Source organism: Antechinus flavipes, chromosome 5 (assembly GCF_016432865.1).
Source record: "Antechinus flavipes isolate AdamAnt ecotype Samford, QLD, Australia chromosome 5, AdamAnt_v2, whole genome shotgun sequence".
Lineage (NCBI taxonomy): Eukaryota > Metazoa > Chordata > Mammalia > Dasyuromorphia > Dasyuridae > Antechinus > Antechinus flavipes.
In genome coordinates this window covers 235,254,101-235,281,511 of record NC_067402.1, presented here as the reverse complement: position 1 = coordinate 235,281,511, position 27,411 = coordinate 235,254,101, and the positions used below count along the sequence as shown (strand labels likewise).

Genomic DNA, 27,411 nt, shown 5'->3' with positions numbered 1-27,411 from the left:
TTTTACAACATCCTGCATAGAAAAATTTACCCCCTCTCTGCCAAGAAAAAAATAAGCTTCATCATATCCCCTGGAATTGAAATTAATGATTATAATTAGTCTCAAATCAGCTACTTTTTAGAGTTGTCTTCATCAGTATAAGTGTAATGATTTGTGTATGCGGTATATATCTACTATCACCCTGCATCAGTTCATATGAAACTTCTCATATTTCTTTTTTTCATATTTGAATATTTTAACATGATTATATTCCTTTATATCCATATGCCATATTTTGTCCATTTTACTAAAGATGAGCTTATTTTTGTTTGTTTGTTTGCAGTTTCCAGATCTTTATTTTTCTTTGTCTTCCTTGGGATACAAGCCCATTAAAAGTTAAAGTTTGATAACTTTTTCTATGTAATCCTAAATTGTTTTCCAAAGCAACTGAATCATTTTCATCTCCTATTAAGATACATTAGTACACAAGACAACTGACTTAAGCACAAAAATGTATACTTGTTCCAAAGAAAAAATAATGAAACAAATCTCTTCATGATGAAAGGAAGATAGGGGAATACTACATTGCCTGATGTCATACTACGTCTGAGTTTTACTAGGGAAGATTTGGGGTTTTGGGGCAGAGAGCAGAATGCTGAGTAAATGTAGTAGCAGAAAGTATTTTAGAAAATGAATGGTGTAAAAAAATAAAAAGCATCAGTTTTTGTTTTTTAAACTCATTCTAAAGCATTGATTCTTTTCTTCTGCTATAATCTCTTAATTTGATGGGTAAGATGTAAAATCTTAAAGATTATTTAATTCACATTTCTTTTGCTAATAATTCTATGATAATTGATAACTTCAAATTTATTGGCTTTTTGTATTATACTTTTTATAATCTACAAATGTTTGCTTTTATATTTAAATGAAACAAAATACTGTGCAGCCTTATAAAAAGTTTTAAAATACCCAATGCTGCTAACATTTTATAAAATATTTGTCTATTTTCTTATAAATGGTATATGGTAGAGGCAGTTTTATGTTATTAAAAAAATGAAAGCCAAGTTTTGGCAGTTTGCCTTATTTTTCTTTATAAGGTGAGAATAACTTTGGAGAGATAAGTATTAGAGGAAAAAAACTTCCTAGCCATACATGGTAACTGAGTGAACAGGTAACCATTTCTTTCATAATATAAGTTTTACAACTTCATAATAAACATTTCAAAATACTTTTGGCATGAGATCTGTATTGCAGAAAGTTGAATGAAATTGTTGGCTATATAGCTTCCTAAGCAAAAGACTTTGCATGTCTTTCTAATAGACTTCAGATATTAAAGATTTAAAATACATTTATATATATGTATGTGTATATAAATTTATTTTCAATATTCTTTTTTTTTTAATTTTGCATCCTGTATTCTCTGCCTCCCTGCAATTTCTCCTCAACCCATTGAGAAGACAAACAATACAATATCATTTATAAATGTGAAATCATGAAAAATATGTTGGTCATCTTGCCCAAAAAAAAAAAAAAAGGCAAGAAAAACAAAGAAAGTGACAAAATTACAATTCAGTTGCACTCAGATTTCATCAGTTCTCTCTGGAGGTAGATAGAATTTTTTATCATGAGGCAGGCCTGTAGAACTATCTTAGTGTTGAGGTCTAGCTTTGGGGTACCTAAATGAAATTAGGGTTAAGGTCTAGTGGCAGGTTTGGGGTATAGATTCGGCGCAAGGGGATCTAGTAGCGGCGCGAGTTCCCAATAAAAGCATTTATTGGCCCAGAGAGCTAGATTGATAAAAGAGGTTTATTATTGGATAAGCAAAGTTAAAGTATAGGCGAAGGTAGAGATAAGGAGGGCACTGGACAGAGGGTCCTTACATGGTAGCCATGTTTGGAATCTCTGCAAAGAGGGGTTCCCAGCGTGGCCTTTTTATAATAGGAGACTTAGCTCGAGGGGCTTTCGGGTGTAGCCCCAAAGTTGGCTCAAATCTGGGTGGGGCTGGGAACAGGTCAGATCTTTTATTGGAATTCAAAGGGACCAGGATTTGTGAGTTAAAGGGCAATTTACATTACTAACTAGGAGAGGGTGGGAATCTAGAAAGGAATCTTTCCCGCATCATTAGATCATTGTATTGATCAGAGTAGCTAAGACACTTTCATAGTTGTGATCTTCTGGTTCTGTCCACTTCATTTTTTAACAATTCATATCAATTACCCCAGGTATTTCTGAAACTATCCTGCTCATCTTATGGCACAGTAATCCACAATAGTATACCTCAACTTGATCAGCCATTCCATAATACATGATCTTAATTCTTTGCTTATCACAAAAAGCTGTTATAAATATTTTTGTATAGTTAGGACCTTTTCCTTTTTTTTTTTTTTTTTTATTGTTTTTGGAAGATTTAATTAGAGGAAGGAAAGAAGAATACAAGTGAAATATTTGTTAAAAGTCCTACATCTCAAACATTTGATTACTGAGGGGATTAGTTTTGTAGTGATTTTCATTTAAAACTCTGCATGTACTTACATCAAGAAACTGCACTTTTTGTTTTTCTTCCTGGGTTATTTTTACCTTCTGAATCCAATTCTCCCGGTTCAACAAGAGAACCGTTTGGTTCTGCAAATTTATATTGTGTCTAGGATATACTGCAACATATTTAACATATATAGGACTGCTTTCCATCTAGGGGAGGGGGTGAAGGGAGGGAGGGGAAAAATCGGAACAGAACAGAGTGCAAGGGATAATGTTGTAAAAAAATTACCCTGGCATGGGTTCTGTCAATAAAAAGTTATTATAAAATTAAATTAAATTTAAAAAAAATAATAATAACACACACAAAAAAGGATAGTGTTTTGAAAATATTTTTTTAAAAAAACTGTGCAAGTAATAACCCTGTTAATTATGGCCTCCCATAACTTAGCATCCCAAGTAAAGAGTTTGTTTTTCTAATAAGATTATCAAAGAACATAGATATTTGATGTTGTCCCAGAAGTAGCATTTCTAAATATTGGGCATTTATGTAAAGAGAAATACGAATATTGGCTTCCTTACCTTGCTGGATTCAAGAAAAAATTAAAAACTCAAAGTCTTGTAAAAATGTTAATATTAATACCCATAATGACAGATTTTTTGGACAATGTTTCATGTTTTATACATATTTTGTTATTTGCAATGATGATTCATGAGGTTTGTGGGTATTGGTATGAAGTCTATTTTTTACCATTTTGCTTTTCTCCTTTTTAAAAAGAATTATATCAGTAGAATAAGTCAAGTAGAATATGTTTATAATGACCCAACTTTTTTGTATTGATAATGTTTTTGCCTATGAACAGACCTGCTATGTATGATAATAGTACTTTCTTAAATTTACTATTTAAAAAAAATTTCTAAAGGAAAATTATGACAGTCCCTGATGATAAATTATAATGCCTAAATTTCTTATGGGAAGAAAGTTGTTACTAATGACTAAATTTTTCATTTTTCCTTTTTCATATATATAGAAATACATGCTATTTATCCACAGCATTTCAATTCCTGTCTTATGGTATATTTCTTTACACATTCTTTTTTTTTTTCCTGAAATAGTCACAATTCCTTTAACTGTTGTGAAAAACATTTCTCAAATTATTAATTATTTTTGGTATTTTCTTCTGGGCTTTTTCTAAGTGATACATATTTTTCTTAAATTATAAAGGAAAAGCTTGAGATTACATGTTTTTAGATAGGTTCTGGTCTATTGCAAAGTCTAGTTCTTACTGCCATTAAGTATGGCAGAGATACTACCATTGTGATACTGAAATTGGTGGGATAGTTTCACAAAAGGCAGCTAACTACTATTCTCCCCTAAATTCTAAGCGGTAAAATTTTCTAGTTTTTTTGCACGTGAGCTCCCTTCTGGCATTTTTAATCAACCAGTAGAACTTAGATAATTTTTAAAAAATAAATTTACTGAAAAAGATACCTGAAAAAAGGTAATTTGCTGAAAATTCCCATCATTTGCTTCCTTTATACTCTTATTCACATGCTGCTGAACAAAACTATAGGAAATTGTAATATTGTACTAAACTGGCTATAGTTACAAATTTGTTATGCAATTTCAAATGTGTCTTCACTTCAGCAGTGCAACCTTTTTGTATCTCATAACAAATTCACTATTCCACTCATCACGGGGCTGTTTGAAATATTCTTGTTTCTTCTTTAGTTTTCTCTACAGCACTTCCCCCATTTGAATCCATCTTTCACTTAGCTGCCCAAGTGATTTTTTTAAAAATGCAGGAATGACTGTCATCCTATTACTAAATAAACTTCAATGGCTCCCTTTTATACACAGATCAAATATGAAATTATATACTTAGCATTTAAATAACTCTTCACAATTTGGCTTTTTCCTATTTTTCTAGTCCAGTGGCACTTTATCCTTCTCTATATATTCTGTGAGCTAAGTATTCTGGCTGCTTTGTTACTGTTTGCATAGACCTTCTCTTTCTTCACCCTCTCTGTAGGTTTTCAGTGGGTTGTCTTGCATTCCTCAAGCAATGAATATAGACACTTTCTGTTGAAAGAAAAAACAAAACAAACAAACAAACAAACAAAAAACCAAAACTGCCAGCCCTAATACAAAACATCCCTACCAGAAAAATTCACAAAGGAAATTTCTGTAAACATTGTATATTTTGGATAATAATAGGATTACAAAGAATGATTTTAATAATACTTAATCTCATATTTTAAAAAGAAAGGTTCACATATAAAAGGGGTTGTTTGTTTTAAACTAGTTAGTGGTATTTTGAATGTGTGAATAATGATCTCTATGCTTTTTGAAATCAAGGAGAATTAAACTGAAATTGTTTAGCTCATTACATAATTATAAAGAATCATTCACAAACATTCTCCCTTAATGTGTATTATCAAGTCTTATACAATGAAGATTATTTGTTTTTGATTCATGTATATTTTTTCTCTCTTTTTAAAGATTATCAGCGCCTAATGACAGTAGCCGAAGGGATCACCACACTTTTATTCCCATTTCAATGGCAACATGTGTATGTACCCATTCTTCCTGCCTCCCTCCTTCATTTTCTTGATGCTCCTGTACCTTATCTGATGGGACTTCAGTCAAAAGAAGGAACTGATCGCTCTAAATTAGAACTTCCACAGGAGGTAAATTTTATTGTGATTTATTACACTTTTGCTTTTGCTTGATATTTTATATAAGGTTTTTAAATAATGCTTTTGCATGGGTATTTTTTCCCTTTATATTCTTACTTTAAAAACTTCTGATATTATTATGAAGAACTTCCATTGAAGAATACATCTATGAATATAAAGGAGTACCTTTTCTGCAACTTAGAGTTGCCTAGACCAGTAATTTGCCTTAGTTATATGACTAATATGTTTCAGAGATGAAACTTGAGCCCACATGGAGATGTTTGCTCTCTGTTTTGCCAAGCTGTCTCCCTTTCCCTCTCTCTTTTGTTGAGTGATTCAACCAAATTCAGCTTATAGTTTTAATATTAGAGACTAGACATTGTCCACTGATGGATGCTCCATGTATGTGCTCAGTCACTTTTTAGTCATCTCCAATTCTTTTTTTTATTCCATTTGGAGTTTTCTTTGCTAAAATACCAAAGTGCTTTGCCATTTCCCTTTCCAGCTTGTTTTAAAGATGAGGAAACTGAGGCAAAGTGACTTACTCTCAGGGTCACACAGCTAGTCTGAGGCTAAATTTGAACTCAGTGAGGTTAGTCTTCCTGACTCCAATCCTTCCATTCAATCATTGTGCCAACTTGCTGCCTTACTAATGGATGCTACCACGTTGTAATCATTTCCATAAGCACTTTATTACATATAAGACAGAACTGATGCAAGTCAATGATAAATAACTTTAAGAAGTAGTGAAAATGGAGCCTCAGATAAGATATATATGTTCTTTATGTTGTCTGGTTTAAAGTAGTTTTAATCTCTTCTCTACCCAACCTTCCCACCTCCATTTTAAAAGTGATTTTCAAGTTTTATAACAATTTTTAAAACATTAAAACTGATTAATTTTTTTACCTCTGGAACATGAAAAGAACATCCTTTATCACTTTGTAGCTGATGAAATAACAAACATTTTAACATTTTTTATTTTAAGACCTAGAGACAATATTTCTATCACTTGGTCTATAAATATAAGTGAGATAAAATTCCATAGCTGGCTGTAGTGTGATCTTAGGGTTATTAATTTCCATTAAACTCCTTGAGGGTTTTAATTAAATTAAATAAGAGGCTTGAGAGCAGAGACTTCCATTTTTGTCTTTGTAGTCTCAGCCTAGAATAGCATTTGGTATATAGTCTAGACTTCATAAATAAATTATTTTTAGTTTATTGGTTCTTGATATTTATTATTTGGACCCTCAAGAGGTTTTAAAAGAGGGAAGGAAAAGAATATTTGCTTTTCTTAATAATATGTACAATTAAAATGAGAAGCATAAAATAATTCAACTTTATATTATTACTAAACTTATTTAGTACCATTTTCAAGGAAATTCTTCACCTATAGCACAAGTGAGTTTTAATATACAAAGCTATTGTCCACTTGCAAATGCAGTCATCCATTGCTTATTTTGTTCAGTGAATTATTAACAGGACACACTTTGGTCGTGGAAAATAGCTTAGAATAAGCCACATTTAAGCTCTCCCGCTTTTCTCTGAAGTTTCTTTTCTCATTTCTTTTTTCTCTCTTCCTATAAATTAATCTGACTTATTTTTTTAGTTGAGAGAATCTACTCATTCTTAAATCTGACTTAATATATTTTTTTAGGCGAGAGAATCTACTACCCATTCTTTTATCCTGGGTAAAAAATGGATTAGCCAAATCCACTGAAATTCCTTATTGATTTTCTTTACTTTTTTTACCCAGTTTTTATTTTAGAACATGATTTTCTTAGAAGATATAATTTACTTCACTTCTTATTTGCTTAGCACAGTCTATGAATTTGTAGACATTGATTTTCCATGATGGTCTAGAGATTGATTTTTGAGATTTTGAGACATATATGTATATGTGGGAATTGGAAGGGCTGGAAAGAGACAGAGAGAAAAAAAGAGAGAACATATTGGAATTTTATGTGTGAAGTCTTTCAGTATTTGCCTTTTCAGATCCTACGTATTTTCTGACTTGAGCATACACTTGACAAGCACACACATATTCACAAACTCTATTTAAATATCCCTTCTATAGTTTTAGACTTTTCTAATTCCTTATTTAAGAAATCAACATCAACTTTATCATTTTTTTTAGATTTAAAAAGATCATTGAACACAAGAATGCCATGCCTTGGGATAAATTGCATGACTTTCTTTTATCAACTATATTAGCTGCTTCAATGAGTAAACTACAGCTCAATAACATTGTTTTGGAAGCAGAACCTGATACTTTGTCACTCTTCTAGGGTATGAAAAATAAGCCTCTTGGACTTAAGAGTGGTGAAGTGAAAAGCTCAATTTATTTTGCAGTTACAAAAGCAGATGTCTTGGTATAGGTACATACTTAACAAAAGCAAGCATTAAGTCCCTATTCCCTACCACAAAGTCCCTTCCCTATTTTACCATTTGCTGGGACTACAGAGTGTACATATTCCAATATGCTTACTACACATTTACCCTTAGATATGTTCCCCCTCCTACTGCATACATTGCATGATCATTAAAATGAGGCTTTGCTCCTCCAGAGGAGAAATTAATACTTATGAACTTACTGGGCATGAACTCTCCAAGAAAAGCTTAACTTTTACCCAGCTAACTATCTTCTAACCTTGAGTGGAACAGAACCAGTTACATCCCATTTTATCTGGTCCTCCTGCTAACTATTAATCTGAATTTATGACGACAAACTCTTCCATTATATCTCACATGAGCATCATCTGTGATATGATAAATTAGGATTTTCTAGTATCCATGTTCATATACATATTTTCTATACATTTTTATTTTCTATTTTGACTGAAACCTCAGAAGTGAAATATCTACTTTCTAGGTAAATGATGATGAGAACTGTTTAAAGTAATAGTAAAAATAATGGCTTTATGTAGAAGTGATTTTAAATGAGCTGGACTTTACTAAGATCTTTGTAACCATTTAATTCCAAATCAAAATATTCTCTTATAATTGGTTTTATATTCATTTAACTTAAAATGATAATTTGGTATTTTTTAAAGATTAAATGATATCTTCTTAGATGACATCTTTCTCTTTCCCCATTTCTTATTCATTTGCCATTTTTTCCCATGCCTCCTGTCTTTAAAATCAAGAGGTATTTTGATTTTTTTTTCTGGCCAATATAATTTCACAGTATGAACTTTTTTCTTATCTTTTATTAAAGTTTTTATTTTCAAAACATATGCACAGATAATTTTTCAATATTGTCCCTTGTATAGCCTTGTGTTCCAAATTTTCCCCTCCTCCTCACCCCCTCCCCTAGATGGCAAGCAATCCAATATATATGTACATGTTAAAATATATGTTAAATCCAATATATGTAAACATATTTATGCAATTATCTTGCTGCACAGGAAAAATCAAATAAAAAAGGAAAAAAAATGAATAAGAAAACAAGATACAAGTGAACAAAAACAAAAAGAGTGAGAATGTTATATTATGATCCACACTCAGTTCATCATATAATATTATTGTTGTTGTGTACAATGATTTCCTGGTTCTGTTCATTTCACTTAGCATCAGTTCATGTAAGTCTTCCCAGGCTTCTCTAAAATCATCCTGCTGATCCCTTCATCACTTCTTCCTCATTTCATATTCTCCTTGTGTATCCCACTTTTTTTTTTTACATACATAATTTTTTTTTTTACATTTCAGTTTTCCTTGATAATTTTTTGAAAGATGATATCTAGGTACATTTTTTGATCATATCTTTCAGGTAGTCCAATAATTTTAAAATTATTTCTCCTGGTTCTATTTTCTAGATCATTTGTTTTTCCATTGAGATATTTCACCTTGTCTTCTATTTTTTCATTTTTTTAGTTTTGCTTTTTGCTTCTTGATTTCTCTTAAAGTCACTATCATCCATTTACTCAAATCTAATTTTTAAAGAATCCTTTTCTTCAGCAGGTTTTTGTCTTTTCCTCATTGGCTTACCTACTATATTTTTTCAGGTGTTATTTTCGTCAGTATTTTTTTGTATTTCTTTTACCAAGCTGTTGCCTTGTTTTTCATTATTTTCTTGCATTACTCTCATTTCTCTTCCCTATTTTTTCCCTCTACTTCTCTTACTTGATTTTCGAATCCTTTTTGAGTCTTTCCATGGCCTGAGACCCATTCATATTTTTCTTGAAGGATTTAGATGTTGGAGTTATCTTCTGTTGTTATCTTCTTAAGAGTGTTTTGATCTTCCTTGTCACCATAGTAACTTTCTATAGTCAGAAATTTTTTCCCATTTTTTTGTTCATTTTCCCAGCTTGTTATTTGACTTGTAATCATTTGTTAAAGTAGGACTCTGCTTCCAGGGTAGAAGATTCATTGTCCCAAGCTTTAGGGATTTTGTGTAGCTGTTTTCAGACATATTTTTAGGGTTTTCATTTCTCCTAGAGTGGTATGATCTAAGGAGGAAGATGTTTACTACTCTCCTGGTCTGTGTTGTAGAATGTGAGGAACCATTCTTTTTTGCCCTGGAACTGTGTGGAGGGTCCTTGCTCCACTATGGCTACAAGCTCTGGTGTACTAGTGCTCCTTCTCACCATGGGATTGTCACCCAGAACTGTGACTGGGATCTATCTATGTATGATCAAAGCAACAGGATCCTGGCTCAGGGCTGGGAAAGACCCCTTCTTCTGACTTAAGTTGTTCCATTCCTCACCATCTATGGGCTGAGAGTCCAGAAACAACTACTGATTCATTGGCTCCAAAGGTTTGTTGGGACTGGAGCTGTGTTGCCACAGCCTGTACTGGAGTGTGCTCAATTCTTATCCAGGTGTGACAGATCTTTCTTGGTGACCTTCTAGATTGTCTTTGGCATGTATGGGCTGAAAAGTCTGGAAATTGCTACTGCTGCCACTGATTCATTTTTCCTGAGGCCTGGTCTGTGTACTGGGCTACATTCCACTCTCATCTTGATTCAACAGACTTTTCCTGACAACCTTCTAGAAGTCAGTTGTCTGTTAGGTGGAAAATTGTTTCACTCTTGTCTTTTTGTAGGTTCTGTTGCTCTAGAATTTGTTTAAAGGCATTTAGAGAGGTTTTGGAATGAGTATAGGGGAATCCCTGCCTTTACTATGCCATCTTGGATCCTCCACTTGTGTATAGCCCACTTGTGAGAAATAGCCAATTTTATATCCTTCTTTCTCTATAGAAAGTATACTTTCTATACTACTTCTTTTACTCTTCCATGTCTTTTCCCTCTTCAGCCTTTCAGAGTAAGTCCAATTTGCTCCCTAAGAACTTTTTATTTAACTCTCTCAATACCCATTGAATACATTGAACTTCTGAAAGTACTTGTTTCTCTTCCCTGTTAGAATATTAGCACTACTTCATCATTCATCCTCTTCTATTTGCTCCAAACAAATTTATCTTTCTTTGAACTCTTATTTTTGTACTTCAGAGTTAATAATCACTTAAAGTCTTTTTTATGAACCATTTTAAAATCTGTTTCATTAAAAGATTTCTATTTTTCCCTCTATATACAGCTTTGTGTATCGTAAGTAATTTTTGGTTTTAGATCCTTATTTTTTTCTGTCTGGAATATCATTTTCTGAACTCTCTACCCTTTGTCTACTAAATCTCATGTGATTATTTGGTACTTTGTTGAACTTGTTGGTATTTGATTAGTGATCTAATGAAATAATTGTCAAACAGTTAGTATAATGTAGATACACTATATAAACATCAACTATTTATTGTTATTTTTTCTGGCTACTTGCAATATTTTTTTCTTTGTGAGAATTCTGGGTTTTAACTGTGACATTTCTGGGACTTTTTACTTTGGCTAATTTTTTTCAGATGGTACTTAGTGCCTTTGCACTCTGATTCTAATAGAATTCTAATAGGGCAGTTTTACATGTATGATTTCTTGAATTGTAGTGTCCAGGCTTTTTTATTTATCATGATTTTTAGAAAACCCACAGATTCTTAATTCTCTTTTCTCAACCTGTTTTTCAGTTCTTTTGGTTGTGAGATCAGTTTATTTAGGTTTTTTTTCAGCCTTTTTATGTAGTTCTAATATATTTGCTGTCTAATAAACTCATTGATTTTTAGTCTACTTCCCTGTCTTTTGTATTTTAAAAAAAATTATTTAATTTAAAAAAACAATTAAAAAAAGAAAAACAGAAAATGAATACAAAACAAAATTTTAAAAAACAAAAGAGAACATTTTCATGTGCTATTAGGTGAAGTTTATGAATTTGCTCCCATAGAATGGCTCATTCTTACAACAAGACCTAAGATACCAAGTTGTATAAAAATGTTTAATAACAATAAATAATAATGAGTTATAAAAAAGGAAAACAAGAATTGACAGTGCAATTCTTACAACAAAAGTACTTAATGCATCCTGTGATTAATATAACTAATACAAAGAGATACATAGACCAGGGGAGAAGAAAGGAAAGAATACATCGCTAAATCGGGGAAGCACCAACTTTGCAGACCTTTGGCTAAGGAATCCTGGATTATAGCCCTGCAAGTCCCAACTGGGAAAGTCTCAGGCAGAGCTTCCTCTCCATGAGTGAGATTCCAATTTGGATATTGATTTATCGTAACTTCAAGTAACCCAGGGAACAAAGCCAGCAGTACTGGCTTCACTTTCTTGAGCGAGTCTAGAAGGGGGCCCATCCTGCCAGATGCTGTCAAGAGTGAAGTAATTCCTGAAGTGGCTAGTTCCAGTACATAGATAACACATCTTTGGTAGATTTAGCCAGAAATCACCCAGGATGTTGTCCTTTATGTTATATTTGTTTCTGAGACCATCTGGTAACAGTCACATAGAGAAGTGAATAATTAGTCATTACACTATAGGGGTGAACAATGGTTCATTGAACTATAATTACCTTATAGATGCAAATGAAATATGGTTTGCTTATAGGCTGAGGCCTACAGAATTTTACTATACGCCTGTACCTTTCATGTGCCCAGCAGAACATCAGGGAGGATTCAAAATATATAACAAATTACCAGTTCAAGATCGTATATGTTTTAGTAGAAGAAATTATATTGGTGGGGGTCCATCTTTCCTTTAATTCCTTGTAAATTGTTCTTTTGTTCTCTGCTGTACATTTTTTATTTTATTCTTGTATTCCTTTTTCATCCCCCCCGCCAATATCTCCCCCAAGCAGACTATATTTAAGAAAGGATATATTTTTGTAGCCATATGTACATATATATACATACATCCATATACACCGCCCACCCACCCCATACATATACATATATCTTTCCTATTCCTGCTGACTCTTTGCTTTAATTCTGCTTCTTAACTTTCCTTGCTATTACTTAACTTTTCCCCAACCATGGATCCCTCCCTTGTCTTCTTCCCGTACTCTTTGCTTCTCTGCCCTCCCATATCTCCCCCCCTTATTTCTTTATATAGATTTTGGAGGGTGCTATACCCTTCATAATATATAAGTAGTGTTGCCTATTTCATCCATTCCCAATTGTGAGTAGGTTTTCAGAACTACTAGCCCTCCTTCCCTGTCTAATGCCTTTATATCTATTCTTCTCCTATACTTCATTTGTATAGCATTATTACTATTTTTATGTAAAACACTGCCCTAATCTTTCTTTTGAACTATCCTATTGCTGTTGTTAATCTTAAAATATATGGTCTATATTTCCCTTGTTAAAAAAAAAAAAAACATAAACAACTTGTCCATGTTAAGTCTTAAATGTTAAATTTCCTATTGGGTTCAGATTTGGTTGATAGGAAGTCCTGAAAATCTGCAAGTTCATTCAATGTTCTTTTTTTTTATTATTCAATCTTCTGGATAATTTTGCTGAATATGATATTTTTGGTCTTATGCCTAGTTCTTTTGATTGTTGGTGGATATGATTCCAGGATCTGCAATCTTTTATTGTAGCTGCTGATAAGTCCTGTCTAATTCTAATTGGGGGTTCAGCGTATTTGAATTGTTTATTTTCTTATTTCTTGCAAATTTTTCTCTTTTATGTGGGATTTTTTAAATTTAGCAATAATGTTTCTACATGTTTTTCACAAAGGATTTTGTTGGTGTGTTGATCAGTAAATTTTTCTTTTTCTATTTTCTATTTCTACTTTCCTCTCATGTTCTATCATTCCAGGACAGTTTTCCTGGATTATTTCTTGCATTATTGTATCAAAGTTCTTTTCTTGGTCACAACTTTTAGGTAGTCCAATTATTCTTATATTTTCTCTTTTTGATTTGTTCTTTAGATCCAGATCTTCCGATCTCCATGTTTTTCTTATAAGATGTTTCACATTCTGTTCTATTTTTTCATTTTCATTCTTTATGATATGTTTTGTTATTTCTTGATCTCTCATAGTTTTATTTGCTTCCCCTTGCCAAATTCTAATTTTCAAAGAATTATTTTTGTCTTTAAGACTCTATATCTCTTTTTCTACTTGGTTAACTTTTTTCAGTAATCTTATTTTTCTTGGATGGTTTTTATTTTTAGTTTTTAGTTTTTCCTCAATGTCTTTAATTTGATTTTTAAATTCTTTTTTTCATTTCTTCTATAAATTCTCTCTTGAGGTTCTCTTCTGAAGATGATCCCTGCTCTTCCCTTTTCCTATAGTAAGTTTCTATGGTTGGTCTTTTTTCTTTGTTTTTTAAAAAAAATAAAAGGTATTAGCGTAAGTTTCTCTAAACCTGGGGTGGGGCAATAGTGCTTCCAGCTTTACTTCAGTTTTCCCCTCTGACCTGGAACCCCAAACCAAGAACTCCTCCCTCCTTCAAGTGCCTACAGCCAGCATCATTCTTGCCCCACTGCCTCTGCACTCACTGAGTGTACTAGTTACCTCTTGGCCAAGGCCACATCTCTTAACATATCTGGGTTTGGCATTTTAATCAGCTGAGGTTCACTCAGTCTTCCCCGACTCAGACCCCTAACTCTTCACACTGTCCGGGAGATGAAAGTTTCTGTGGTTCCTGCTGAAGCTACAACCAAACCCAGCAAGCCCCAGAACTCCCCACTTAGTGTTTATATAGAGCTAGCCCAGAGGTGTCTGCACTTCACACTGGTTAACCCCTAGACTCCATTCTTTCTTCTGATCTTCTTGGGCTCTATTTGGAGGATCCCTGTTCTGCCTCAAATCTTCTTCATTTTTTAGGAGTCTATATTCACGCTGAAATGCAAATTTGTCCTCTTAGTAAGGGAAATCTGGAGAGCTTGAAATTTACCAACCTACTCTGCCATCTTGCCAGAATCCTCTCAGATGCAGAGTTTATAGCATGGATAGTCCCTTTCCAATTTTGGGGTTTAATCTTGAATTAGATCTTTAAAGAAATGAAAGAAGTAGCCAGAAAGAGAAGTGGTGATTACAAGAACCAATATGACTTCATGAAAAAGAGGACCCACCACACTAACCTTATTTCCTTTTTTAACAACATTGTTAAAAGAATGAATCAGAAGAAAGTTATAGGCAGAGTAATTAGATTTCTACTAAAACTTTTGATAGCATATCATACCATTCTTGTGGAGAAGACAGAATAGTATGGATTTGACAATAATATACTTAGATGCAATTAGATGGTCATTGTCATAATAATCATTTATGTCACAATAACAGAAGGTCTTCAGTGGAGCATCCAGGGATTGTGCTTGTTTAACATTTTTTTCAACTACTTGAATAAAGGCATAGATGGTATACTTATCAAATTTATAAATGACTCAAAATTGGAAGGAACAGCTACCATATTGGATGACAGAGCCAAGATCCAACCGCATCTTGATGGTATAGTGCTTTGGATTTAATCTAATAAAACTTCCCCCCTCAAACAAATGGGACCTAAAATTTTGGGAGTATGAGGGTTATGATTTTATCTTCTAAAGTGCTTCTTGCTGGGAGTGGACATAGAGCTGAGTCTGCCGTACAAGGTCCCCTTTGGAGGGTGGTGAGCTTGAAGAACCAGGAGCTGGTCAAAGCAGCATCTAGTAGGTTCTGAAGCTCATCTAATGTGATTATCATTTGAAGGTGAATTGACCAAAGCCCAGAGGAAACTGTATGGAACATTATCAACCAAAAAAAAATCTGATTCTCAGAGTAAAAAAAAGTTAAAAGGGGCTTATTACAATCTCACAAGAAAGGGCATCTTCCATCTCACAAGGTATTTGTCAGCAAAGAAGTGCAAAGCATAAACTGCAAAATACTAGTTTAAATAGCCTTAACTGCAGAAGCACCTGAAGCCCCCAGCCTCCCAGTTGACTGGTTGGGAGGGGTGTCTCCAGTTGGAGGAAATGCAATATTTATATATATGTGTGTGTGTGTGTGTGTGTGTGTGTGTGTGTGTATGTATATTTGCATGGAAATATATGTCCCTATGTAATGAGCCAAAGTTGTACTAAGTACATGTAAACTAGAGAATCATTATCTTAATTTCACTGAGTTAACATCTCAATCATACTGAACTAGACAAACTCACATGCTAAACTAGATAACCGTTGTCTTATCAATTCCACTGAGTTAACACCTTATAAGAATCCTTGTTTCAAGATTTCAGAATTCTGGCCCATTATATCCCTATTTTAATGTATTCTGAATTTGATAAACAACACTTCCACTTATAAAGAACAGAAGAGAAGATTATCTATGAAATCACAAATCAGATCATATTCTTAAATATACTTAACATAGTTTGGAAGTTATCTTGTTTACATCTCCCTCTGAACTTTTCTGTTTGATGCATTTAAAAAATGCTTCAGTGGCATTTTTTGCGGGGAAGGGCAGGAGCATTACTGGCACTAACTTCCTTTCTATAGTCACGATTGGGAATTGAATAAAAAGTCCCTAAACCTTTCAAAGTTGTTTTTCTTTATAATATTTTAATAGGTAAGTGGTAAATAATTGTTGATTAAGTTGAGTACATGTTGAGGCAGCTAGGTGGCTAGAGTGCTGAGCCTGGAGTCAGAGAGATCTAAGTTCAAATATGGCCTCAGACAATTACTAGACTCTGAGCAAATCTCTTAAATTCCCTTTGCTTTAATCCACTGGAGAAGAAAATGGCAGACCACTACAATATCTTTGCCAAGAAAATGCCATGGACTGTATAATCCACAGGGTCACGAAGAAATGAACACAACTGAACTATATGCTAAGCATTGTACTAAACACTTGGGATGTAAACTTAAACAAAAGAAAGATAATTCCTGCCATCTGGGAATTTAAATTCTAATAGGGGAAGACAACACATAAAAAACCCTAAAAATCTGGGGGTAAGGTTGGCCAGGAGAGATATGACGGATGGACAGTTCGGATTCCTTCCCAAAATGGAGGCCCTGAAAGGAAATCACTAATAGGAGAAGGGAGCAGGATGAAAAAGGAGGAATATTTGAGGGATAGTGGGAAGAGGATGGGGAGTCCCAGGTACTGAGAGAAGTTCCAGGGTGAGAAGGTAGTTGAAGCATGATGTCAAGGTCTAGAGACTCAGAAACTATCTTGGAAGGTGAATGTTGTAGTTATTTTATAATTAGTACTTCTGCTGACTTTACTTTTCAGGTCTTATTAAATGTTTCTCAGAATTGATCTCTTTTGTTATTTCTCATTATGTAATAGTAACCTATTAATTCCTATTCTATAAATTTGTCCAGCCATAATTTGCTACCTTTTTTTTATCTCTTTAGGGGACATCACAATTGAGTTTAGAATGCCAGGCTAGTAACAACCTCTCCTTTCAACATAGTATCATATTGTCCTCTTCTATGCAACAGTGATTAGCAGGAAAATTGAATTTCTAAATCTGACTCAGAAACAAATGAAACATGATTTAGGAGATTATATAAAATGGTGGTGATACAAAATGAAAACAATTACAGAAAAGAATCCGTTTGATTTCTCAATTTTTAGGTATATTCCTCCTGGCGGTATTACTGGGTCAAAAGATATATGCATAGTTAGTGTTATATGGGATGTACTTACAAATTGCTTTTCAGAATACCTGAACCATTTCATAGTTCTACAAATCCTAGTCCTTAGTGTGCCTTTTTCCCTTAGTGTACCTTATCCTCTCCAACAATTGTCATCTTTTTTTTATTATGATATTGAAGCTTAGAGTTCTTTTAATTTGCATTTTTGTTCTTCCATCTAAATCTTAATCATTTGGAACATTTTTTTTATTATATCTTTTTATTTAGAAGTTATATGCATGAATAATTTGATAGCATTGACAATTGCCAAACCTTTTGTTCCAATTTTTCCCCTCCTTCCCCCCACCACCTCCCCCAGATGGCAGGTTGACCAATACATGTTAAATATGTTAAAGTATAAATTAAATACAAAATAAGCATACATGTCCAAACAGTTACTTTGCTGTAAAAAAAGAATCGGACTCTAAAATAGTGTATAATTAGCCGTGAAGGAAATCAAAAATGCAGGTGGACAAAAATAGAGGAATTGGGAATTTTGTGTAGCTGATTCAATTCATTCCTGCTCCATTGGAACTGATTTAGTTCATCTCATTGCTGAAGATGGCCAGGTCCATCAGAATTAATTATCATATAGTATTGTTGTTGAAGTATATAATTATCCTCCTGGTCCTTCTCATTTCACTGAGCATCAGTGGAATATTTTTTCACATAGTTGTGAATACTTTATATTTCTTCCCTTCAGAAGTGCTTGTTTATTCATGTGATTTTTAAGCTGTCTCAACAGAGGCAAAACTTCCAGGAAGAATGGGATGTGGAACTGAAGGGGAAGGTACTTTTTCTACATCAGACTTCATGTGAATTATTTTGTTCAGTGCTGAATGCCACAGTTTTAAAATGACAAATAATTCTAAGAAGTGAACTAGGAAATGCCTTCATAACCTACTTCTGGAGAAATAATAGCAGTTTTCAAGTACTTAAAGTTCAGTCATGTTAAAGAAGGCATTAATTTTTTTTTTCTCCTTTGTCTCCCAAGGGCAAACTGAGAACAATAGAAAGAGGTTGCAGAGACAAATTTAGGCTTTGATATTAAGAAAAACTCAATAGTTAGAGCTGACCAGAACAGAATAAATGCTTTAAGAATGGTGGGTGGGTACCTTTCCTTAATTTTAAGCAAAAACAGGTGACTAATCTTTGGATATATTATCATAATGATTTCTTCTCTGCATAGGTTGGATTAGATGCTTCCTAAGGTCTCAAATTTTATGAATCCCTTATTCTTTTCCAAAGTAAATTATCTAGTTTGAATATGATTCCTCTTCCTTTCTTTTGTTATTTACCTTTTCAGCATTTCACTGCTTAGCCATCTCTTCTTGACAAAGGAGAATGAAAGAAGAACTTGTAGTATGAAAGTAAAACATAAAGTTACCACTTTTTAGTTAATTTATGAAATAGCTTGATGCTACACAGAGTTTAAAGTGTTTTATGGATTATCTTCAGATTTCACTTGTTGCTTCTCTCTCATGGACATAGGCTTAAGGCTTATCTGTTAAGTCACATAAAGAACTGCATATATGGTAATAATAGTTAAGAATATCACAAATAAATCCCCATATACCCCACAAATCAATTTAGGCTCCCTTTTCTAAAATCAACCATTTTATTGCAAATTCTAGGAAGTGATAAAATTACTAATTACAGTTTTTTTTTTAATTTAAAGCTTTTTATTTTCAAAATGCTGAGATAGTTTTAAAGATTCACCCTTGCAAAACCTTGGGTTTTGTTTTTTTCTCTCTTCCCTTACTCCCTCCCCAAATGTCAAATAATCAAATATATGTTAAACATGTGCAGTTCTTCTATACATATATCCACAATTATTATGCTGACCAAGAAAAATCAGATTAAAAAGAACAAAAATGAGAAAGAAAACAATGCAAACAAGTAATAACCAAAAAATGAAAATACTATGTCATGGTCCACACTCAGTCCCCACAGCCCTCTCTGTGGGTACAAATTTTTGGAGTTTTTTCTAATAATTTTATTCCATTTATTCATTATCTTGTGGGCAATCACTCTCATCATATGGAGGGGTGAAAGTGAGGGCCCTGAGCACAGACAGAAGGGACAATAAATAGGTTCCCAGATACAATGTTAACCAGAATGTGACCTTATATTCTAAGCTCAAAAACTACAGTGAATGAGGAAATAACACAGTTTCAAATTTAAACAAAGACATTTTGTTGAGGTGTGAGAAACGAGGGTTGAGAAGGGTTGAGAAGATGCCTTGACAGCAATGGAATCCCCTGACCAGTCCACAGACTGTGAAAGAATTCTCAAATCCCAGTGAATACAGGCTCAAGGTTTGTGGCAAGAATGGGTTTGTTACACTAAGAAAACAGTTTTCTTAGCAGGCAAACTGCTATTAGGACTTTTGCAAAAGTCTGGGCACAGAACATTCAATTTTATTGAATTTCTCTGCTATCCCGAACTAGGGACCTTTCTTTCTTTCTTTCTTTCTTTCTTTCTTTCTTTCTTTCTTTCTTCTTTCTTTCTTTCTTTCTTTCTTTCTTTCTTTCTTTCTTTCTCTCTCTCTCTCTCTATTTCTCTCTCTCTTTCTTTCTTTCTTTCTTTCTTTCTTTCTTTCTTTCTTTCTTTCTTTCCAGAACCCATGCCAGGGTAATTTTTTACAACATTATCCCTTGCACTCACTTCTGTTTCCGATTTTTCCCCTCTCTCCCTCCACCTCCTCCCCTAGATGGCAAGCAGTCTTTTACATGTTAAATAGGTTACAGTATATCCTAGATACAATATATGTGTGCAGAACCGAACAGTTTTCTTGTTGCACAGGGAGAATTGGATTCAGAAGGTATAAATAACCCGGGAAGAAAAACAAAAATGCAAGCAGTTTATATTCATTTCCCAGTGTTCTTTCTTTGGGTGTAGCTGCTTCTGTCCATCCTTGATCAATTGAAACTGAATTAGCTCTCTTTATCGAAGAGATCCACTTCCATCAGAATGCATCTTCATACAGTATCATTGTTGAGGTATAGAATGATCTCCTGATTCTGCTCATTTCACTTAGCATCAGTTCATGTAAGTCTCGCCAGTCCTCTCTGTATTCATCCTGCTGGTCATTTCTTACAGAACAATAATATTCCATAACATTCATATACCACAATTTACCCAGCCATTCTCCAATTGATGAGCATCCATTCATTTTCCAGTTTCTAGTCACTACAAACAGGGCTGCCACAAACATTTTGGTACATACAGGTTCCTTTCCCTTCTTTAGTATCTCTTTGGGGTATAAGCCCAGTAGAAATACTGCTGGATCAAAGGGTATGTACAGTTTGATAACTTTTTGAGCATAGTTTCAAATTGCTCTCCAGAATGGCTGGATGTGTTCACAATTCCACCAACAAATGTATCAGTGTCCCTGTTTTCCCACATCCCCTCCAACATTCCTCATTATCTTTCCCTGTCATTCTAGCCAATCTGACAGGTGTGTAGTGGTATCTCAGAGTTGTCTTAATTTGCATTTCTCTGATTAATAATGATTTGGAGCATATTTTCATATGGCTAGGAATAGTTTTAATTTCTTCATCTGAGAATTGTCTGTTCATATCCTTTGACCATTTATCAATTGGAGAATGGCTTGATTTCTTATAGATTAGAGTCAATTCTCTATATATTTTGGAAATGAGGCCTTTATCAGAACCTTTGACTGTAAAAATGTATTCCCAGTTTATTGGGGATCTTTCAATAGAGGGTGGTGATTATGCCCCTGGCCAAGATCTCCAATTGAATTGAATGAGATTACTTATCTCGGAGTTTACCCTATGAACAGAGGCTGGGAGGGTTTGAGATCCATGACCACCCTTCCCCCAAAGATTAAAGGAAGACACAGTTTACATCATTCCCCTCTCAAGCAGTAATCCCAAATTCATTTGGGGCAAAAGGAGGGAAGGTCTCATCTTCTGTAGCTGCTTCAAGCTGACAAGTTGACAAGTCATAGAGCTGTCCCTATGTTCAATGGGGGTTCAAGCCAGGAGGGGAAGTGTGAGATCCGAAGATAGCAGTAGCATCTAGGAGATGTTGGGTGTCTAAATCAGTTGTCCCATGATCTTCAGACTTAACAAGCAGCTGGAAGTTCATAGCTTGGAGCCTGGAGGAAACAAATCTCACAAGTAGGTTAAAAGTGGGGTGGCATCCAGGGTGGAGATGGTGACATTTAGGAATGGGGCCTTTGCAAATAAAGCATAAGGCCCCATCTGTGGACTGCTTTGAGGATGCTGATGGCCCACCCAACAATCCTGAATGCCCCACTGCCCATGGAGCTCCCTAGCTGAAAGGCTAAGAAGGAGTTAACTACTGGCAAAGGCCATAGAAGTACATCAAGAAAAGTAGGAGAGAAAATGCTAGGAGCAAAATGTTCTAGTCCTTGGGGTGAGAAAAAATTAGGAAGAATGAGAGTGAGAGAAAGAAGTACAAAGACAATTTCACCTTCTTTCTCCAGTATTCTGAGAAGTAAAAGCTGGACTATTGTCACTCTGCAAGGAGCTAGACAGGTTTAAGCGAGGTACGATCTCTTTTAGCAAGCACCATGATACCTCCTGAGCCTTCTCAGTCATGCAGGGAAAAGCTTAGTAAAGATGTCAACAAAAACCAAAAGCAACTTGAAACCAATCTCCCTGGATATGTGTCCCTTCTCTGAACAGACTTTAGGAGAGGGGGGAGATTTAACAGCTTCTTCAGGATTTACTTGGGCACAAACTGGCAGACCTGATTGTTTCTCCCAGCTTGTTATCAGTAAAAATGCATTTCACAAGGGATTGAAGAGCATTTCTTCCCAAGTGTGTAGCCTGATGAAGACCAAACATAAGTTTCCACTGACTTCCCTCGGGGATTAAAAGTTGTCTTGAGGGTGTTTGAAACCAGCCAGGAGGAGAAGGGTTATATCCCCTTTCTTTCCATATAGCCCAATAAACATCCAAAATATGAAAAGCATATTTGGAGTCAGTATAGATATTCACTCTCATTCCCTTCCCCAGTTCCAAAGCTCTGGTTAGAGCCATGAGTTCAGCATTCTAGGCAGAAGTCCCAGGGTGGGCAGTGGCTTAGTCTCCAGGGTACTAATGAAAGTCACTGCAGAATACCTTGCCTTTTTTTCCCCACTTTCAAAAAAACTCGACCCCTCTGTAAACCATTCACCATCTGGGTTGTCGAGGGAAATGTCCTTTAAGTCAGGTCGACTGGAGTAAGCTTCCTCACAATTATGAATAATATCTCCTGACTGAGTATTGTCAGGGAGCAAAGTGGCAGGATTAAGAGTAAGGCACACCCAGAGAGTTAGGTCAGGATTATCTAGCAGTAGAGCCTGATAATCTAGTAAACCTCCCACCAGCAAGCCACTCGTGCCCTTTGACTTCTAAAATGCTCTTATGCCCTAGGGTAAGTTTTGAGGTTTCTTCAGTTAAAAGGGCTGTAGTATTCACTGTTCTAAGGCAGGAGAACAATTCTAGGGAAACTGAGTCCAGTTCCTTTGAGAAGCAGGCAACTGGGCTAGGAGCACATCCCAGAGTTAAGACCCCCAGGGCCTGAACCCTGTCTTTCATCTACATACAGAGTGAAAGGTTTTTCTAAATCTGATAGAGCCAAATCAGGGGCAGAAGTCAGTTTGGCTTTTAGAGTAGCTGTACCCTAAAAAAGAAAAGCCTCTTGGGTGATTAAGATAAGATTGCAGTTAAGCAGCTCCAAATCTCTTAACTCTTTAGCTAAAAATTTGTGCTTAAAAAATTTCTCAGTCCTGACAGAGGAATCTATTTTCTCCCAGATTTCAGAGGGAATATGGGAAGACTTTGAAAGCAGTACAAAAAGACCATCTGGAGATCTGAAAAGAAAAAACTGGGTCCCCAATTTCACCATTAAATCGTGCTCCAATAAGGGAGCAGGATAGGAGGAAATAAGAAACGAGTGTTTAAATAATAGGTCACCAATCTGGCAAGGCAGAGGAAAAGTCTTAAAACAATTCTTAAGTTTCCCTTCAATCTCCATTCTATTGGGCAAGTGAGACTAGAGTGCCAGAACAAGAGGGAAGGAGAAGTTCCCATAGCAAAAGGAAATTCAGTAGTCTTAATGGCCACATCTGGGTATTGGTTTGTTGTGATGGAGTGAGGGGGAGCTTGATCAAGCCCCAAACTCCTGCCAGAGGGCAGAGCATTGTGGGGACAGCTTATCCCTTATTGGGGAGGGGAAGGGGAGGAGACAGTCTCTCCTCCAGTGCTCCTCCTGGTTGCAAGAACTAGAGAATTTCCTCAGCGGACAGTTTCAGGCCGATGGCCCTGTCCATGACACCTGAAGCATGAACCCCTACGTTTCCCAAAAATGTCAGTAGACATTTGGGACTTCTCCATTTCTTGCTTTAACTCTGCAGCCTTTTTCCTTTGCTGCAATTTGATCCAACAGCTGTTTCTAAGAGCTGAGTGGGAGAAGTTTGAGGGCCCAAAGTTGGCTTGTGCAGCTTCCTCCGTATATCTGGGGCATATTGTTTAATATTAACATCTCCTTAGGAAAGATCAAATTGGGGGGGAGGGGTATTGGCCTTGGACTTCTCAAAAAACTGGATGGGGTCTTCAGAGTAATGGCCAGTTTTTCCTTTAGTCTGGGAGAGATTTGGCATTGAACGAGGCACCTTTACTCTAAGTGTCTCTCCCTGAGAATCTACTGTTTCTCTCAGGGGACAGAGGTTAGGATCAATATCTGAGGAGGAGAAAAGTGTGTTTCACTCCTTGTATCAGAGGGATTGAGGAGTGGGATCTGGTTCAGGAGGTGAGGGGGATACAATTAAAGAAATATTGTTGGATATAAGGTCCTGTATTTGGTAAGGAAGTGATTCTAAAAGGGATTCAGAAGCCTCCTGATAAGGGTTTCATAGGGGTGCAAAGGAGGGATCCTGTGTCCTAGAGAAGGAGGGAGTTATTAAAAGGTTAGTATCTAATTTTGATTTCCCTCCAACAAATTTAAGCAGCTTCCTGCAGTGCTGTTTTAATTTAAGCTTTTTAGTTTTGAGATCTTTTAAACCGAATTTCTCTGTTTAAGAAACAGCCTAAGGAAGAATTTTTAGGAATAGAGACAGAGATAGATTGTCCCATTTTGCTTCATGTTTTAGATTTCCCCAAGATTCTATAGCACCCTATCCTCCTAGGCATCCCTTGAGAGGGACAAAGAGATGGCAAAAGTTTCCTGATTAAAGGGACTGTTGTCAAATATGCAGGAATTCCCAGTCTGGGCATCCCCAAGCCAGAAAATTCTGCAGGAGTGTGGAATTCCCAACACCCCAAATCTTCCCAGGTATTTGGATATCCCAGCTATAGAATAGACAACAGCAAGAGAAGGCTTACTTCAGCCAGAATTTCGGGGACACCAATAACGGGCCACCAAATGTTGAGGTGTGAGAAATGAAAGTTGAGAGATCCCCTAACAGCAATGTGATCTCCTAACCAGTCCACAGGCTTTGTGAAAGAATTTGCAAACCCCAGTGAATACAGGCTTGAGGTTTGTGGCAAGAATGGGTTTGTTAGTCTAAGAAACCAGCTTGCTTGCTTGCTTTCTTTCTTTTTTTAATTATAGTTTTTATTGACAGAACATGTGTATGGGTAATTTTTACAACTTGCACTCACTTCTGTTCCAACTTTTCCCTTCCCTCTCTCCACTCCCTCCCCTAGATAGCAGGCAGTCTTATATATGTTAAGCATGTTAAAATATATCCTAAATACAATATATGTGTGCAGATCTGTACAGTTCTCTTGTTGCACAAAAAAATTTGGATTCAGAAGGTAAAAATAACCTGGGAAGAAAAACAAAAATGCAAGTAGTCCATATTCATTTCCCAGTGTTCCTTCTCTGGGTATAGCTGATTCTGTCCATCATTGATCAAATGGAACTGAATTAGATCTTCTCTTTGTCGAAAATATCCACTTCCATAAGAATACATCCTCATATAGTATTGTTGGTGAAGTGTATAATGATCTCCTGGTCCTGCTCATTTCATTCACCATCAATTCATGTAAGTTTCTCCAAGCATCTCTGTATTTATCCTGCTGGTCATTCCATAACATTCATATACCACAATTTACCCAATCATTCTCCAATTGATGGGCATTTATTCAATTTCCAGTTTCTAGCCACTACAAAAAGGGCTGCCACAAACATTTTGGCACATACAGGTCCCCTTTCCCTTCTTTAATATCTCTTTGGGGTAAAAGCCCAATTGTAACACTGCTGAATCAAAGGATATGCACAGTTTGATAACTTTCTGAGCATAATTCCAAATTGCTCTCCAGAAGCTTGCTGTCCCAGTTTTCCCACATCCCCTCCAACATTTGTCTCTTATCTTTTCCTGTCATTTTAGCCAACTTGACAGATGTGTAGTGGTATCTCAAAGTTGTCTTAATTTACATTTCTCTGACCAGTAGTGATTTGGAGTATGAGTAGAAATAGTTTCAATTTCATCTGAAAATTGTCTATTCATATCCTTGTCCATTTATCAATTGGAGAATGGCTTGATTAAGAGTTAATTCTCTATATATTTTGGAAATGAGGCCTTTATCAGAACCTTTGACTGTAAAAATGTTTTCCCAGTTTATTGCTTCCCTTCTAATCTTGTCTGCATTAGTTTTGTTTGTACAAAAGCTATTTAATTTGAAATAATCAACAGTTTCTATTTTGTGATCAATAATGATCTCTAGTTCTTTTTTTGGTCACAAATTCCATCCTTCTCCACAAGTCTGAGAGGTAAACTATCCTGTGTTCCTCTAATTTACTTATAATCTCATTCTTTATGCCTAAATCATGAACCCATTTTGATCTTATCTTGGTATATGGTGTTACGTGTGGGTCCATACCTAGTTTCTTCCATACTAATTTCCAGTTTTCCCAGCAGTTTTTGTCAAATAATGAATTCTTATTCCAAAAGTTGGGATCTTTGGTTTTGTCAAACACTAGAGTGCTATCGTTATTGACTATTTTATCTTATGAACCTAACTTATTCCACTGATCAACTAATCTATTTCTTAGACAATATCAAATAGTTTTGGTGACTGCTGCTTTATAATATCATTTTAGATCAGGTACAGCTAGGCCACCTTCATTTGATTTTTTTTCATTAGTTCCCTTTAAATTCTTGATCTTTTGTTCTTCCATATGAATTTTGTTATTTTTTCTAGGTCATTAAAATAGTTTCTTGGGAGTCTGATTGGTATAGCACTAAATAAATAGATTCGATAGTATTGTCATCTTTATTATATTCACTCAGCCTATCCAAGAACACTTAATATCTTTTCAGTTATTTAAATCTGACTTTATTTGTATGGAAAGTGTTTTGTAGTTTTGCTCATATGGTTCGTGACTTTTCTTTGGCAGATAGATTCCCCAGTATTTTATACTATTGACAGTTATTTTAAATGGAATTTCTCTTTGTATCTCTTGCTGTTGGATTTTGTTGGTGATGTATAAAAATGCTGAGGATTTATGTGGATTTATTTTGTATGCTGCAACTTTGCTAAAGTTGTGGATTATTTCTAATAGCTTTTTAGTAGAATCTCTGGAGTTCTCTAAGTATACAATCATATCATCTGCAAAGAGTGATAATCTGATTTCCTCATTGCCGACTCTAATTCCCTTAATCTTCTTTTCATCTCTTATTGCCAAAGCTAACATTTCTAATACAGTATTGAATAGTAATGGTGATAGTTAGCAACCTTGTTTCACTCCTGATCTTATTGGGAATGGTTCCAGTTTTATTACCATTACATATGATGCTTACTGATGGTTTCAGATAGATGCTACTATTTTAAAGAAACATTTATTTATTCTTATACTCTCTAGTGTTTTTAATAGGAATAGATGTTGGATTTATCAAATGCTTTTTCTGCATCTATTGAGATGATCATATGGTTTTTGTTAATTTGGTGATTGATATAGTCAATTATGTTAATAGTTTCCCTAATATTAACTAGCCCTGCATTCCTGATATAAATCCTACTTGGTCATGGTATATTATCCTGGAGATGATTTTCTGCAATCTTTTTGCTAGTATTTTATTTAATATTTTTGCCTCAATGTTCATTAGGGAGATTGGTCTATAATTTTCTTTCTGTTTTCAACCTACCTGGTTTAGTTATCAGTACTATCTCTGTGTCATAAAAGGAATTTGGTAGGACTCCTTCAATCCCTTTTTTTTCAAATAGTATATATAGCATTGGAGTTAATTTTTCTTTAAATGTTTGGTAGGATTCACATGTAAATCCATGTCCTGGGGATTTTTTCTTAGGGAGTTGATTAATAGCTTCTTCTATTTCTTTTTCTAAAATGGGACTGTTTAACCAA

General features: G+C 34.9%; 1 protein-coding gene across 3 annotated transcripts in view; it reads left to right on the top strand.

Annotated features, from left to right (window-relative positions):
- Positions 1 to 27,411, top strand: part of DENND5B (DENN domain containing 5B) — a 265,655-nt gene that overhangs the window by 101,363 nt on the left and 136,881 nt on the right. For all 3 annotated transcript variants that reach the window (XM_051962773.1, XM_051962774.1, XM_051962775.1), the window contains exon 4: positions 4,958 to 5,145. In XM_051962773.1, coding sequence (XP_051818733.1) covers positions 4,958 to 5,145 — 188 coding nt within the window. The remainder of the gene's footprint in view (positions 1 to 4,957; positions 5,146 to 27,411) is intronic.